Here is a 17,869-nt window from a genome sequence, read left to right on the forward strand (position 1 = left end):
GTGCTGACGTGTCCTGTAAGTAAGGGATCAGCTTCCCGGTGGCCAGCACACAGACCGCTAAATGAATGTTGGACATGCATCCTATTAGAGGACCCCATGCACTATCCTAGCAAAAGCATTTGCACACCCCTATCAGTAGAATGGATCGTGTTTTATTAGCATGTCACGTATCCTAAGCCATGCTACATATAAGATGCAGGTCCTTGGAGGTGTCAGCCATAGTTTGTGATGGGAACTTCACGCTAATGGATATACGGATTATACCGCTGTGCAGAAGCCGTCTATCACAAAGCACAATGCATCGGCCCGTCTACAATGGAGCAAGGAGTGGTGTCATTGGACAGTTGAGCAATGGAAGGACGATCTGTGAAGTGATGAATCCCACTACCCCATCTTCATGTCAGATATATATACCTGGTTGTGGGGAATCCTGGGGAAGCCTTTTGGCCGAGTGTGTTGTGCCAGCCATTTAGAACGGCGGAGGTCCGTTATGGTCTGGGGATGTCTTACGTGGCATGGACACGGTCTGTTTGTTGTGGTGGCAAGAACCGTAAACACAGAGGTGTACCTTGACTTTATCAACATTATTGTTATGCTGACAATGTAGCAATACCTCCAATAAGCGACCATGGCTTGTCACAAAGCCAACGCTGTTTTATGTTGGTTTGAGGATATGGATGTCCCCCGATTGGACTGGCTGAACAGAGTCCTAACCTGAACTCTACTGAACATCTTTGGGATGAACTGGAACATCGGGTCAGGAAATATGAACAGCATTCATCTTCTTTGAGAAAACTTGGCCGATGTTTGCAGGATGAATGGAGGGAAATGACAGCTGAAGTGCATCAGATTTTAGTAGAAAGTATCCGATGTCATTAGGGCCAATGGAGGCCCCAATAAGTATTAACATATGTAAATAAATACATTTGATTCTTGCTCGGATGTCCAATTGGTAGGATGGTGTACTTGTGGTATTGTGCAGCCAGCCATGTACATCTGTGTAGCTGCAGTCACTCTTCACTGAACATCACAAGGAAATGATGCCAACACATGCTACACTTCTGTGTTGGCATCAAGACGCGCTGCTTCTAATCACCGGCTGCATGTTGGTGATTCTCACTTATTTCTTTATCAAGTTCAATGAATTAGAATTGTCATTCAAGCAGAGACGAGACTCTTCTGTGTGCGTGTTCTTAAAGGGGAACTACAGACTGCTTGTGACATGCCCAGATACATGTTGGTGTGTGTTTTATGGCCCAGTTTCACATCTGTTTAAGTCACCATTTGGGCACATTACATTTCTGGTTTTGGGCAGAATCATTGAATCCATTGTATTTGCAAGGAAGGATGCTACATAGGGAGAAGAAGTTGCGGTTTCCCCAACACTGCGCAGATCTTTGATGCCGGTAGTGTGCTTGGCAGTTGTTACAGCCTCTCCGTGCCTCAATTCTCCCAACTATGAAGTTATAGTAATAATTGGTTTTAAGTAAAACCATGCAAAACTGGAAGCTGTTAATTACCCCTCCCCCCCCTATATATATATTTCTCCACACAATGGCACAGATTTATCAAAACTGTCTAGACGAGAAACTGTCTTTGTTGCCTATAGCAACCAATTACAGCAGTCTGAGAATTGAAAGCGGACCTGTGGTTGCTATGGGCAACAACGACTGTTTCTCTTTTACTGTGTTTTCATAAATAAGGCACTATATGTGTATTACTTCATTAAACCCTATCCTTATGCACAGCAGTTCCTAAAGGGATATGTGCCATGTACCCTAGATAATGGTACCCTCCTCTTACTTAATGTGGCTGCATACAGTGATGTGAGCCGGGAGGAGTCTAATATATTGCGCGTGCCTCCTGCCGCCAGCTATGACGGTGTTCTCTTTGCTATTGTTAATCCTAGCTAGGTGTCATGACTAGGAATCCTGCATTGAATATATAAATATATTGGACTCCTTTTGGCATCAGCTGCTTTTAACAAAAAAAAACGGAATAACCTATATGCTGGAAAAAGAGATTTTATTTTTGGCATATTGCCCAGCCCTAGTTGGTGTTGGTCTGTGATCTGGAGTCACCACTGATTTCCAGAACCAATTTCTATTCCTGAAATCCGCCCCAGGCTTCTCGGTGAAGTGCCGGCGGAATGGATCTTGGCTTAGAATTGTGTTAGATTTTCATCACTATGTGGAGCCCTTAACTTCTGGGAATCGTCTTTGCTTCATCAGATTCTTCATCCCAAAACTTCTGCTGCCCAATGAAAATAAAAGCAGCAATGCAAGTTGGTGTCAGTGCCAGGGTGTTTCCTGGGGCTCTGGAGTGGACATGGGGAGACCATCCAAAAAGATTTTCTCCCTATGTCCACTTCATAGCCCCAGGAAACACCCTGGCACTGACCTTTACTTGTATTGCTGCTTTCATTTTCATTGGGCAGTAGCAGTTTTTTGGCCATTCAGTCTTGAGGAGAGAGGGTTGGTTGTGCTGGATGTTTTTCAAATTATCATCTTTTGTTTTAGCTTTTGTTTTTAGAGGACCCCCCCCTTTTTTTTTAAATATATATAGCAATGATCCCTTTTGCAAGGAGCTGGAGAATTCTTGACAGTTCCCATTATCCTCAAACGCCTTCAATTAACCCCCTTCCCACTATAGGACGTACATTTACATCCTGCAGTGTCTGGGTATGTATGAAAGATTGCAGGACGATATTTCTTCATACAGCGCGGGTGCCGGCTGTTTATTACAGCCAACACCCGGCGGCAACAGCTCCAGTAAGCTGCGCAGCTGATTGCAGCCATTAACCCATGAAATGCTGCCGTCAATTCTGATGGTGGCATTTAAATCGTTCAGGGGTCCCATATGACCCTCTGCGATGAGAACGCAGGAGGTCGTGCAGGTGTCATGGCAGCCGGGGGGGTCATCTGAAAGGTCCTAGGGCTGTCTTAAAAGAATGCCTATCAAGCCATTCCCGTAGGGTGGCTTGATAGGCTGCCTGCCCAATAGCAGTATGATGCAATGCTATGGCAGTACATCATACTGCAGGAGTGATCAAAGCATCGCAAGTTGTTGTCCCCTCTGGGGACCAAAACAATAAGTAAAAGCAAGAAAGAACAATAATAACAAAGAAACAGATTTACAATAAAAGAATCTACATATACATATTTGGTATCGCTGCGTCCGTAAAAGTCCCATCTATCAAAGTAATGCATTATTTACCCTGCAAGGTTAACGTCGTCAAAAAATAAAGCACGCAAGAGTTCTATCTCCAAGGAAAAAAATGCAACAAAAAGTGATCAAAAAGTCGTAAGTATTCCAAAATGGTACTAACGCGAACTACAGGACGCCCTGCAAAAAATGAGCCCTCGTACGACTTTGTCAGCGGAAAAATAAAGTTACTGCGCACAGAAGATGGTGGCAGAAAATAATTTTAAAATAAATGTAAAAATAAAATTCGTACAGCATGAAAAAAACTATGTTTGGTTTTGTAGTAATCGTACTGACCCAATGAATACAGTTATCATCTCCCCTTTGTTGCAGTCTGTGCACTGTTGAAAAAAGATGGCGGAATTTGGTTTATTTATTTTTTCATTTTACTCCACTTAAAGTTCTTTAAAAGTTTTTTTAGTACATGATATGGTGCATTTAAATAATACCATTGAAAAATACAACTTGTCCCACAAAAAAACAAGCCCTCATACAGCTACTTCGATGGATAAATAAAGGAGTTATGACTTTTTTTTTTAAAAGGGGGGGAAGGGAAAAACGAACGGGGGCGGGGGAAAATAAAAAGCCGCGTTATTAAAAGGTCTTTTCCAATTACCTAAATCTGCAATTTGAAGTAATGGGAAAACCCCTTTAAGGAAACTCTTATTTCCCTGTAATACCCCAAACTTCCACTACCACAGACACTGAAACGTAAATTGGGTGACGAAACATTATATTTCCCTTAATTTCAAATGCAGCTTGTGTCTTCTGAAGCAGTCACATTGGTACACGTGTGTGATGGTTTACTCTCTTCACGTTATGATGTTTGGAGTACCCTGTTCTACAGTATATTGTAGTAGTCATTTATTTGTGGTTTTTATTTTAGCCAAGACCCCTTTTCTGGATCCTTCGACAGACAGGAGTCTGTGGCTACTACTGAAGCAAGGCTCAGGATGGAAGGCGTAGAGCTTAAAGAGGAATGGCAGGATGAAGATTTTCCAAGGTATCCAGATCTGTTGCTTTTGTTTGAATTTACTGCAGTTTAGGGGAAACCGTATTCATTTCTCGTAGTTTATCCTACATATACCTCAGTGCTATACATAGATCATAATTGCCTAGTAGAGACCTCAGACCTCAGACACTCATATCTACATATTTTACATCCCTTTAGAGTTCTGTCCCCATGGGAGTTCACAATCTCTATTCACCTATCTGCTTGCTTTTCGCTTGTGGGAGGAAACCAGGGTATCGGAAACCCATGCAAACAGGGGGAGAAACATATAAACTCCATGTAGATGTTGTCCTTAGTTGGATTTGAAAAAAGGACCCCAGTACTGCACAGTGCCTCAGTGGTTAGCACCGTTGCCTTGCAGTGCTGGGATCCTAGATTCAAATGTCACTAAGGACAACATCTGCATGGAGTTTGTATGATCTTCCCTTGTTTGTATTCCTGTTTACTCCCACACTCTAAGAACCTATTGTGAGCGTATATTAAAGGGGTTGTCTCGCGCCGAAACGCTTTTTTTTTTTTTTTTTTTTTTTTTCCAATAGGCCCCCCCCCCCCCCCCCCCCCCCCCGTTCAGCGCGAGACAAACCCAAGGGATGGATTTCAAAAAAAAAAAAATATATATATATTACTTACCCGAATCCCCGCTCTGCGACGACTTCTTTCTTCCTTCTCCAAGATGGCCGCCGGGATCTTCACCCACGATGCACCACGGGTCTTCTCCCATGCTGCACCATGGGCTCTGTGCGGTCCATTGCCGATTCCAGCCTCCTGATTGGCTGGAATCGGCACACGTGACGGGGCTGAGCAACGCGATGACGACGTGGGACCAGCTCTCCGGCACGAGCGGCCCCATTCACCAGGCAGAAGACCGGACTGCACTAGCGCGTCTAAAAACGCCAGACGACAGCGAATTTAGACGGATCCATGGCGACGAGGACGCTAGCAACGGAGCAGGTAAGTGAATAACTTCTGTATGGCTCATATTTAATGCACGATGTATATTACAAAGTGCATTAATATGGCCATACAGAAGTGTATAACCCCACTTGCTGCCGCGAGACCACCCCTTTAACTTTTTTCACCAGACTTCTGCTCTATTCAGCAATTCCAGCAACCTGATTGATGTTTGGGTTGGCTGATTCACCGCCCCTTTACTGCCCCCTTTGATTGCGGTGTATGTGGTGTGCTAGTGCGTGCTCATGTTTATGCAATCCATCTATCCTCGTGCACATCTCAAAAGGTGGCAGTGAAGGGGCGGTGAATCAGCAAACCCAAACAACCAATCGGGTTGCTAGAATTGCTGAATAGGGCAGAAGTCTGGTGGAAAAAGTTAATATGCATTGGGAACCCTATCCAGGACAGAACCCAAGATCAAGTTATGTACATGCGCTGTAAAGGATATGGCTAATTTACTACAAAGGCAGTTCACTTATTAGAATGTTTTGGAGTGTGTAAAAACTGTAGTATGCAGAGGAAAACCACGTGAACATGGCCAGAACATATTGCCAAGGTAATTAGCATGGCATTGCCCGGGATGCATACCACAGGTCACACCTCAATGTAAGCAGCCTGGGCACGGACTTTGCAAACTCAAAGGTGTTAATATTCTATAACGTGAGGTGCAGCTATACAGATACCGGCCATTTCAGGTACTAATGCACAATAAAAGTTGCATAAAACGGTTCTAACTACCAACTGGTGGGCTATTCCGTCCCAGCCTAAACCACATTAGCAACACCAGTCCAATTGTAACCCCTGTACTCACTCAGTCTTCAGAGTATAGCAGTTTCCAGAGCTTTCAGTGTCAGAGACTGCACACCTACTGGAGCTGACCCATTAACTAGCAGGTGAGCTTACTCTATGCTGCTTTAGGCTTCATGTCCATGGGCGGATCAGATTCCACTCTGGGCTCCCTGCCCTGACCCTGCCCGCGGCGGAACTTCTACTTACCCATGCGGGTCTTCTGCAGGGCTCATCTTGTCTTCACTGTGGTTGTGTGCGGAAGCTTCGGCCGGTGCGCTGCTGCACATGCGCAGTGAAGTGTTTGGTTTTTTTTTTTAAACACCTGCTTTCCCCGCAGGATCTGCAGTCCATCTGCAATTCAATTGCGGACAGGCTGCGGATCAAACGGCTTCCATTGACTTAAATGGAAGACATCCGTGCGGGATCCGCAGTAAAATGGAGCTGGCAGCAATTTCTTTTTTTTTTTCTCTCCAGACCAAAAGTTCCGCTAATCAAATCCACATACTTTTATTTCACTTATGGACGCCCATGTTTCCCTATGCGCAAGTGACTCACAAATCAGATTCGTCTGTGGACAAGAGGCCTTACAGAATGATAGCAGTCTGGGAGAAGTGTACCTCTCATCCACTACAACTCCTATCATCCTGTCATATTAGAAGGTCCATGAAGATGTAATCCTTGGTGAAATGTGAATTTTTACTTTTGTTCTTCAGTGGTTAACCCTAGTTGGTCGCATAGACATTTAACTGTATTTCTTAATGCTATCATGATTGGAAAGCACTTTAAAAAAATCTCAATGAATGAGCACGGCGCACCTGATAGACTGGTTGGGGACATTAAATGCCAGCCATTGCATTTACAATAGACAGACCAGTCCGCCGGATTGGTTCTCTATCCTAACTTGTAGAGAGCAGCCTCCTCGGTCATGTCTGTCTGTCCTGTATGCCCTTTAAATATAGATTGAGCATAAAGACAGAAAGAAGGGGCTAATTTAATTCCATGAACTGGTAGAGTAATACCTTTATATTGAGTTTTCAGGTTTGATGTAGGATTTATATGTATCTTTCCTTTTCAAGTCTTACTATTCCACCTTTCACTTAGTTTGCACACAACCTGATGATTACTTTATCATATGGTTTCATAGGCGGCTGTTAAAAGCCTCTAATCGCACAAGGGCAATACTTGGTTTGCTTTTAGCTAATTCTTTTTAAACCTTTTACTTTGTTCTTCTGAATAGACCACTTCCAGAAGATGATCATATTGAAGGAGATTTCTTGTCTGGATCAGATGGCAGGCCAGGTAAGCGACTAGTTGGCATTTATAATGATACCTGTATTGTATTGTTGTAAATGATATATATATATATATATATATATATATATATATATATATACATTAAGAAATCCCAGTATCTTGCCATTTCATTCAGCTCTATGGGACTGCCAAAGATAACCAGACGCTTGTATTCTGCTGTCTCCGGCAGTCACATTGAAATGAATTAGGCAGCAGTGGGTTTTTTTTTTCTTTGTTTTTTTTTCAGGCATTAGGCTTTTAATATAACTTCAAAAACTAGTGGAACATGTGACAAAATGCCACTAAAAACACACGTAAAAAAAGGGGTTTGTTTACGTGCCCTTTTGAAACCTACAAAAAAAAACTGCTGTGCATGGATGTTTTTGGCTTTATCGATCGTACTCTAGTGAAAGTGTCCTTGGTGTCTATAACGGCCAATTGCATTTCATGTTTTCTCTTCTAAGCTGCAGTCAGTTTTGCTATGAGACCGTTCTATCCATCTCTTCTGTGGACTTGCAGATCTTACTACTGTAAAGAGATGTTAGAACATCTTTGTCCGGTGTCAGCCCATACATGCATACGATTCTGATGGTAGCAAGTCATTGCTGATACTTCAGGATTTTAGATCCATAGACTACTACACTGATTCTCAACCATAATAAAGCAAGGGGAATCCTACATTACATCAAAGAAGCTTGGTGTAGAGAAGAGTAAAGACTGTGGAACTCTCTGCCTGAGGACGTGGTGATGGCAAAATCCATAGAGGAGTTTAAGAGGGGACTAGATGTCAGAATATTACAGGTTGTTAATCCGGGTCTTATAGTCGGGTAGAAACTATCAGAGGTTGATCCAGGGATTATTCTGACTGCCATTATGGAGTCGGGAAGGAATGAGGCTAATTGGCTTCTGCCTCTTGGTTTGTTTTTTTTTGCCTTCCTCTGGATCAACAAGGAGGTTGAAACAGGCTGAAATAGATGGACATTGTCTTCATTCAGCCTAACATACTATGTTTCTATAATTGTCCAGTGATGTGATGTGGCTTGGATACATTTAGCTTTGCTGCATCATTGAGCAGGCTGAGTTCCGCTTGCCTTCCCTATTGTAAAAGTTACAGGTTTTTTACTGTGCTCTGGGGAACCCCTGATCAAGGCTCAAAGAACTCCGGGCTCCCCGGGAACAGAGGTTGGGATTGGAACGTTACGTCAGTGAGCTCTAACACTTTGTCTTCTTGCGTGTTGTATCTCAGTTAATACATAAGTTCTTTCAAATGATTATTCCTATGCACATGTGGTCTTGGAGTAATTTCTACTACGTACAAAGTACATCTCTAAATGTCTCTTGTTTTGTGTCCCTTTGTCTGTGGACCCTGTATGTCTGCTTTAGCTTGGGCATATCCAGTGCTGGATCAGTCAATTTACTGTATCCCTTACTCAGCATCTCATAACTCACGCAAGTATCTACTCCTAGCTCTATCTGCATGTTACTCAATCTGCCTGTCTGTGCCTGCTATATTAACAGCCATCTGTGGTTTGACCTATTGTGTGCACCCTCCTCAGTCACATCCTTTTTAATGAAGAATTAGGTAATTCATGACAACCTTCATACACACGCATTTGGGATCCTATCGTACGATATAAAAATGATATATGTGGATATACTGTACATAATGGGAAAACTTAATAGCCAAAGGAACCCCATAGAATCTCCATGCTGATGATGTCCTCTACTTGTCTCACGGAAGTTAAGCCGTAGTGACGGTATGAAGTGGAGAACATGCTGTTTAAAGGGAAAAAAAAACTAAGTGGCACGCTTTAAAAATACAATCCACACAATGTTGTTTCTTAGTCTTGTTCAGTACAACTTCATATCAGGAGGACATTGTAAATTACTGCGACGCCCAAAAGATTTAGATGGTTATTGCCATTTCAACAGACTAGGCATAAATCAATACAACTGAATGTAAGAAACTTTGTAATGTATTTTCTTACAGAAAAAAAGACCCTTTCTCAGTGTCTGTCTGCAGCTGCTTCCTCCACCAGAGAAGTGGCTATCGTGTGTTCTATCTCAGCTCAGTGCTGGATTTACATCTACACTGCTCAGTACTGCTGTATAATGTCCTCCATGCTGCTGCTTTTGAGGGTGTGTTACAGAGATGTAGAAGAGCACAATCTCCTCTTCTCTGTGTGCAGTGTATGGGAAAATATCATCGCAGAGGGTCTCCTCCCACCGGGTTCATCATGATCCTTTTTTGAGAAATGAATGATTGTGGAAGTCAATGGGAGTAAGATTACAAGACTGATTACATTGACAAATCGTATACATCAGTATAAAGCAGTTACTACTAAACAAATGTGACCCAAGCCTAAATGCAGTATGTTTATCACTGGAAAACCAGTATACAGTATCTTGATCCCTTTTATAAAGCCACAATATTTTAATGGTGTTGACTATTTTTTTTTCTGTTTTGTGGTATGAAATATCCTAGTAGACTGCAGTATTCCGTATTCCACGCAAAGAAAAAAAGCTTGTAGGATTTTTTTTTTTTGGTTTTTTGTTTTTTTCTTACATTGCCAACAAGCTACAACTGTATCTTATTCTCTACCTAAATATACATTTGGAACCCCGCCCCCTTCCTCCATCCTTTTTGCCTGGGCATACATCAGGTGTAGGTTCTAATAGGGATGCAGACAGACCATTAGATTGATATTTTTGTCAGAATGCCCAAAAAAACTTTTAGAGGGGTCTATAAAATTAGGAAACCCTGGCTGCTTTTTCCCAGAAGCAGTGCTACCACTGTCCGTGGACTTGTCTGGTATTGCAGCTTAGCCTTAATGAAGGGAATGGGATTGAGCTGTAATGTTAATGTAATAAATGACTTCATATACTGTAAGAAAGCCATAAATTTCAATCGCCCTCATGCTCAAGTAGCATTTCACAAGCATACAGAGAAGTCCTGACCGCTGCATGCTAAGAGCAGTCACACGTTACAGACTTCACGGTTCTTCATGCTTTTATTTCTTGTGAGTTGTTCTCATCCCACCTTTTCTTCCATCCGTGTTGCGATGGACACGTTCCAGTATACCACAAGAGGGCATCGCATTTTACAGAACTGTTATAAAGTCCTGACATATATCGCCTTCTATATTTTCTCTCTATTAGTACCTAGTCCCGTTGAAACAAATGGCGGTAAGAAAGCAAAGAAGAAGCTGGTGGCTCCCAATCTAAGCCTAACACTAGATCGCAGTGACTGCTCTATCTTATCTGAAGACTTGGATGAAAGTGGAGATTTGGATTTAGATGATCTAGATACACCCTCTGAAAACAGCAATGAATTTGAATGGGAAGGTAATGGCTTCATGGTTTCATGTTGTGTATTTAATATCCTTCATCTGCAATTATTTTAGAGTTAGTAATGACTCTGCTGACAATATCCCCCATATCTGAGATACGGCATTACTGATTGTGACATGCAGTGTATAATGACTTTTAGATGCCAGAGGTGCTTAACTCATGAGCTGTATGGCTTAGGGAGACCTTGAATACACAGAGTTGGATTAGTGATAATCCCCTGAAGGCAGCTTACTTATAGAGAAAGATTTTTTTCCCTCAAATACAAGAGTTATGACGTATAATTCCTAGTTAAACTCTTGTAAAGCCAAATGTCGTGATTTTTTTGTCTTTTTCTGTATGTGCATTGAACAAGAAAAAATAGTTTGGGCCCTTTTTTTTTTTTTTTTCCCTTCCCTTTTTTTTTTTTTTTAATTTCCAAAGCATTTTTTTTGCCTTTTCCTATACTTTTGCAGTAGTTGCGCTCTTCGTGGTGTGATGCAAGATGAGGGTGACCTCATCCCAATCTAGCCCTAGCAAGAAACCCTTCCCAGTGAGCTAATTGGGAATAGTTGAGTGTGATTTTAAAAAATGAGATGCCAGTGGACACCAATAAAAAGGTACAGGGTACAAAGATCAAAAAATGGATCCCAATATAGCGGGTACTGTTTATGGCAGTGCTGCTTTGGGCAGCTATAGTATTCTTTTATATGGATTTTTCATTCTAATGCATAGAAATTGTTATGCTTTAATTTTACTTAACCCTTTCCAATCCACTGTCTGACCTCTGAAGACATTATGATTTAAGGCTGTACAGCTCCGATGTTGGAAGATGTCAGTCTGGGTTCTCGTACTGTATATTGCCAACCTCTCTGCTGTCGGAGCCTATCCAACGTCTCACCTCATGCAGTACTGGCTTTAGCCAGCGGATAGCGCCGTTTTATAACAGCAGGAAAATCTATACCTCTTGATGGATTTTTCTGTTCTATAAACAATAACAATCTGCTAACTGTGAACTACCGGTGGTCTACGACTGGTCCTCACAATGTAGCCACGCTCGGAGGGGTACTTGTACAATTGCTGGTTCTAGGCTAGAGACACCACCACATTGAAAGGCAGAAGTGACATTTAGGTGTCTTTTTACCCCTGCAGGTATAGGCAGAGGTACATCAGAGGAAGGGGGATGCATATACAGATAACAAGCCTCTGTTTCTGTGATGCCCAAATAATAATTTTTGGCCAGTTAAAACATAATGGGGTAGATTTATTAATCCCGTAATAGCCAGTGTAAAACTAGACTGGGCAGTCTAAAGATGAGCCAAATTGATTACAGTGGCTTATACCGGATGATGCATTTGTTGCATCTTTAAACACGTTTGTCTAATATTACACAATCATTATTTCCAGACATGCGCCCTCCTGGTCAAGCCAAAGCTTTGTTTCCCTTTTCGTTAATAGAAATAAATACAAAAGGGGTGTATGGAGTTGGATCAATTATGTCTGTTCTTGTGTGGTATTTTTTCTTCAGTACTGATGTTTTCCTGAGCTGTTAAATGGTTTCATGGGTCCTCTCTGGCACGCCAGACATAGGCACCAAAGAACCATTAACCAGCCTAAAGTGTGCCCTCCTTTTAAAGACACTGTAAAGGGTTCCTGTCTGTTTCTTTTTTATTTTTTTTTTCATTTTCTATGCTGCTGTTTCCGTTGTCGTGGAGGATAGTTTCCTTTAACAGCTAAGCCTAGGAAACGGGCAACTAACAGTAGGTCACTTCCTCCTTGTTTTGTGGTAAGGCCGCAGGCTTCTTGGTTTTACCAAAATCATGAAAATCTAAAATTAGCCACATAATCAAGCAAAATATTGTGTAACCTCTTAATGAGATGCTTTGTCAGTGTATATATTTAGCTGTGATCTGGCGCATGTCCACGTGTTAATTCATATCTGATTGTATGCTTGCCTGCTACACGGCACCATTAGTATGTCTTGTGCAGCTTTAGCCATTCAATGGATAAGCAGTTGATAGCCCCTGTCTGTGCAAGTAATCACTCTCTCTGAAAGGACTCTGGAAACAATATGAACACATGCGTTACATCAGGCAATACCGAGTGGGGAATTCTTCTACTTGAATTTGGGAGACAACACAATGAATGTGATATTCGGGGAGGAAAAGGGTACTAAAATATCACTGATGTCTTTCAGTGCCCGATTTTGTTCAAACATTGCATAGATATCCAATACTAAAATTTGGCGCATTAAAAAAAATAAATTTTGTTACTTCATTCTAAATGGTAATTTGATCATATCACCACCTTTTACTCCCTGATTGTACTTAATGTATTCTCTGCACGGACATTAAAATGCCAATGGGGGCTTCCAATCTACTGTGAAAGCAGCTGATCACATAAATAGTGGTCATTATCTAAGGTGCAGTGTTGTCTTCCAAAATCAATGCATCGACTCTTACTAGTGGTGTGGTTTATTTATGGTTGGAAGTGTATTACAAATTGTCGGTAATTGCCCAGATCAATACTGGTCACATCTATCTATCCATCCATCCATGTTCTTAGTTAATCGAAAAGAATAATGCTTGCAGAAAGCATTGTTCCCAGAGATCCAGCTGAAGGAAAGTGGTTAAAAGAGTTTTCCAGGCTTTTTTTTTAATTGATGATCCATTTTCAGGATAGGTCATCAATATTAAATCTGTATTGCAGACTCTCTTCACTTCAGTATGCCTGAGCTTGCAGTACATTCCCCAAACTGTACTAGTTTCCAGCATGCAACTGCTTCAGGAAACTGCTGTTTGTTGGGGCTGCCCGTTGTTGGAACCCTGCCAATTTAATATTGATGACCTCCTTTGATGATGGGTCATCAATAAAGCAAAAAATTTTCAAAAGGCCTGGAAAACCCTTTTAAAGATCTTAAAATGTTATAATCTCGTAAATGTGAATCTTCAGTTAGTTCTATGTTTTGACAGATGACCTTCCAAAACCAAAATCCACTGAAGTACTTCCAAAAGGGTCCATCCCAGAGTATACTGCTGCTGAGGAGAAGGAGGATAGCAGACGCTGGCGTATGTTCAGGATTGGAGAGCAAGATCATAGGGTGGACATGTCGGCCATAGAACCCTACAAGAAAGTGATCAGCCACGGAGGTAATCTAAAGGAGAGAAAAATTGGACTTGGCATCTCCTAAAGGTTGGGTGATGGATGGGTGTATTGTGTCTGAATAATCAACAGAGAGGATAGCTGCTGCCGCCTAGTACGCTGGTTGGCCATTGGTCCTGCTAGCATCACAATTTAAGATTGAGAGATGTAAGACAACTGGCACAACCAGTTAGTAGGCATAGACTGAACCTGCTGGTTCTTACTAAAGTATATTTTTAAGAGAGTCCAACAGCATCAACTCCACTTTGGGTCTACGTCTACCAATGAGTTGCACCAGAGCCTTCATTCTCTTACCTCTTCATTTTAAATGGTGGTGATCTGGACTGTGGCCTTGCTGTGTGTACTTGGCTTTCTGTATGATTCATCATGTTTCAAATTCAATAGTAAATGTTGTCACTGCAATAAGGACAATGGGAACAATATGTATTTGAAGATATCTGTTGTATAAAGTGATGAAAAGGCATATCACAATAACCGCCCCTATGACCTGCACAAAAGCATTATACAATCTGACATAACATAGAGCCTGATAACTAGTAGAAAGGGGCCATGCTTCTATTCTGGGTGTTTTACCCCTTTTGACTTGGGGGTTCACGCCAAAGCGTGAAATATCCATTTTCTCTTATCAACTCGCAACATTTTTTTGGGAGAATTGCGCCAAAACACCAGCTTTTGTTTTCCACATACTACTAGGCTTGACCTTTTCTTATCTTTGAGCTATGCCTTTTGGATCTCCCTCGAACTTCAGTGAAGCCGGCTCAGGTACGAGAAAGTAGAAATAGTAGAACTTCTGTGGGAGGCAAAGTTTAACAGTACTGTACGTGTTCCAACTGCTGCTCCGTGAATTTGAAGTCTACAAGTAGTTTGGGGTTATTTATATTTCCTACTGACATGTAAAGAGATAACTAGCAGAAAAAGCAGCCAGATACAATGTATGTACTACAGGAAATGTTCACTCGCCATTTGACCTGATAGCATGCAGAAAGCCAGATTGCTTTATAGAGGAGCAAAAAAAACTTTTTTTGACCTGTAAGGAGGCAGCAGGTCTTACATTCCATTAGATGTCAAGTAAGTAATGCTTAGACTAAGGGTATGTGTAATTAACAAGTGACTTAAGCAGTGTGTAATGTTCTATGCAAAACAACATATTTAAGAATAGTGTTTTTGTGTGTGTGTTTTGTTTTTGTTTTTTTGTCAATATGTATACTAAAAACTAATCCTGACTTCTTGCAGTTTTTACACTGAGCACCAAACCTAATAATTAGGCTGATTCTCTGGCCCAATGTCTGTGCAGCAGGGCTGGATATCCTCATCGGTTGTCAGAGCGAAAGTGTAGTAGATGGCTTTGAAATCAATGCGAACAATACCTCCTACAACACTTCCAGCTCTCACTGCAATGAGGAGCCAGAAACTGAGAGTGAAGTTACTACTTTGATCACAGATCAATGACATCCAGCCCTGCTTCTCTGACAGTGGGCGGAAGGATTAGCGAGGATCCCCCAGTGGCCAATCCCCGATGATCAAATACTGATGAACTATCCTAAGGGTCGGTCATTAGTGTTAGAAGCTTAAAATATCCCTTCAACAGCAGCTATGGCAAAATGGCCACCCCTGTAGTCCTACATAGATATTTTAATATATTTTCGGTAATCAAAAATGTTATAGTATCTTGGCTTAATTGGTTGGTGTATGCATGTAAAAATCTGATACATGCCCTTTAACACAATGAGCTGATCTAGGATACACTCAAAAATTAGTTACTCCCTTCCCTCAATGTGGACCTGTCAGACACTGACTACAGCCACTCTGTTCCCAGGTAATTCTTAAAGGGGTTTTCCGGGTTATTTTTTGTTGATGACCTACCTTCAGGATGACTACACACCCTGTGTGTTGCCAGTTACAGCAGGTGCCGGAACAACTGATGGGACTGGGGTCCCGAGCAGCAGTCCGCAGCCCATCAATAACAATTGCCTGGAAAACCCATTTAACTACTACTACTACTACTACGGTGTCTGATTTCTAGATTTCTTTTCTGTACTCTTTACCTACTGAACATGCATGCCTAGGCTTATGTCATACAAATGTATTCCCACCGTGTTTTGCACATGTAATACGCAGTGAATAAAACCCATTGACTTCAATATTTTCGTTCACATGAGCATATTTTGTGCACACATTTCGTGTCCCCCCCCCCCCCCCAAAAAAAACAAAAAAATATGCAGCATGCTCTATTTTTCTGCACATTTGTGCATGAAAATAGCACATAATTAATTTAGTAACTTGCCTATTTCAATGGGTGTGCTTTTTATTTTTATATTTTTTTGCGCACACATGCACTACTCCCATCATGCAAATACACAGCGTAAATGCGCTTACGCCCGTGTGACGCTGCCTTATTGAAACTATCCCACTTCTGTTCTGTTTCAGGTTACTATGGAGATGGCCTGAATGCTATTATTGTATTTGCTGTGTGTTTTATGCCAGACAGCGGTCAACCAAACTATCGCTATCTAATGGACAATCTTTTCAAGTAAGTGATGTGCTGCTGAGATCCGGATTGCAGTCCTGTATGTAGGATTATTTCATGATCTGTTCACTCTGTGGCTGTGTTCGCATTGCAGTTTTTTTAGATTGCAAGACTAGGTGATATACCCCTACGTTGCATATATAATAGGTGATATACCCTGCGTTGTATATATAATAGGTGATATACCCTGCGCTGTGTATATATAATAGGTGATATACCCTGCGTTGCACTGCTATTTTATGAATAGCGGTCCTGGAATGTACAAAGGGGGCCACAAATAGGAACCGAGCACCGCACTGTTATGGAAGCTGTCCAAAAGAAAATCTGTGTTGCCCATAGCAACCAATCACAGTGCAGCTTTCATCGTATCTCAGCAGTATAAGAAATAGTGACCCATCGCAGCACAGCTTTCGTTTTTTGCTTCGGCAGCGTGAGAAATGGCAACCAATAATAGCCCAGCTTTTATTTTACCTCGGCTGTGTAAGACATGGCAACCAATCACAGTGCAGCTTTCATTGTACCTCAGCTGTGTAAGAAATGTAAGCTGCACTGTGATTGGTTGCTATTGGCAACAAAAATTACAAGGGAAGTCGGTGAGTTTTCGTTTTTCAATTCTGCCAGTATTCGCCGTCTGGTGCTGAAGAACGCTCATGCGAAACTACACTCAAATTGGACCAGAACGGTGGATTTGTATACGACACACAGGTTTTATGTATAAAATAACATTCTAGGAATAAGAACTAGAAGGTCCAGCTGCAGTTGTAACTACTTCTGACACGCCTGAGGATGTAGTCACACCTGACAGGTTTGTTGCAGATCTTTCTGGATCTGATCGTTCCATCCATGTGAATGGGGTGGTCCCTGCAGGAAGAGCCCGGCCTCATGCAAGATCTTCAGATGGACTGGACAAAAAGAAATCTGCTGTGTGTGTTAGCAGCCCTTATGGGAAGGGAACATAAATCTTCTGGCCATTTTAGTAGAACGCTGCTGGCTTTGTTGGCATCATTAATTATAATTGTTATTTTGATCCATCCGCCTTCTTTTGGTCCTTCTGGAGGAGAACAGAAGTGTCTAAAAATCAAATATCATGCAAGCTGTTGATTGAAAAGAAATCTTTTTTGCTTGTAAAGTTATTGTAGCATATTTTATGCTCCCTACTGATGGTCATTGAGATGTGGAGCGTCCCAGAGAAAACATGCCTGGTGCTACAACCTCCATTACCCCAGCCTATGCAAGACAGGCAAGGTCTAGGGTACTACATGAAGTGAATACTGGACGTTACTGATATTTTTATGCACTTATACCGTTTTGTCATACATTCTGTCTTCTGTTTTAATATATTCCATGATGTAACAGTCCTAGTGACACTTGTTTTGGCAGGTATGTTATTGGCACTTTGGAGATGCTAGTTGCAGAGAACTACATGATAGTCTATTTAAATGGAGCCACAACCAGGAGAAAAATGCCGAGTCTTGGCTGGCTGCGGAAATGCTATCAGCAAATTGATAGACGGTAAGGCTGATCTCACAGTAATTTCCTTCCTTTTTTTTTCTTTCTCCAGAATGTCTACATTTTATGTCATAAACACTATATTCTGATTCCTT

The 17,869-nt window shown here is 41.6% G+C and overlaps 1 protein-coding gene across 3 annotated transcripts in view; it reads left to right on the forward strand.

The window, feature by feature from the left end:
* BNIP2 (BCL2 interacting protein 2) overlaps positions 1–17,869 on the forward strand; it is a 49,625-nt gene that overhangs the window by 18,103 nt on the left and 13,653 nt on the right. For all 3 annotated transcript variants that reach the window (XM_066592481.1, XM_066592479.1, XM_066592480.1), the window contains exons 2-7: positions 4,091–4,207; positions 7,194–7,255; positions 10,409–10,594; positions 13,549–13,725; positions 16,166–16,268; positions 17,646–17,777. In XM_066592481.1, the coding sequence (XP_066448578.1) occupies positions 4,091–4,207; positions 7,194–7,255; positions 10,409–10,594; positions 13,549–13,725; positions 16,166–16,268; positions 17,646–17,777 (777 nt within the window). The remainder of the gene's footprint in view (positions 1–4,090; positions 4,208–7,193; positions 7,256–10,408; positions 10,595–13,548; positions 13,726–16,165; positions 16,269–17,645; positions 17,778–17,869) is intronic.

Source organism: Eleutherodactylus coqui, chromosome 2, assembly GCF_035609145.1.
Source record: "Eleutherodactylus coqui strain aEleCoq1 chromosome 2, aEleCoq1.hap1, whole genome shotgun sequence".
NCBI lineage: Eukaryota > Metazoa > Chordata > Amphibia > Anura > Eleutherodactylidae > Eleutherodactylus > Eleutherodactylus coqui.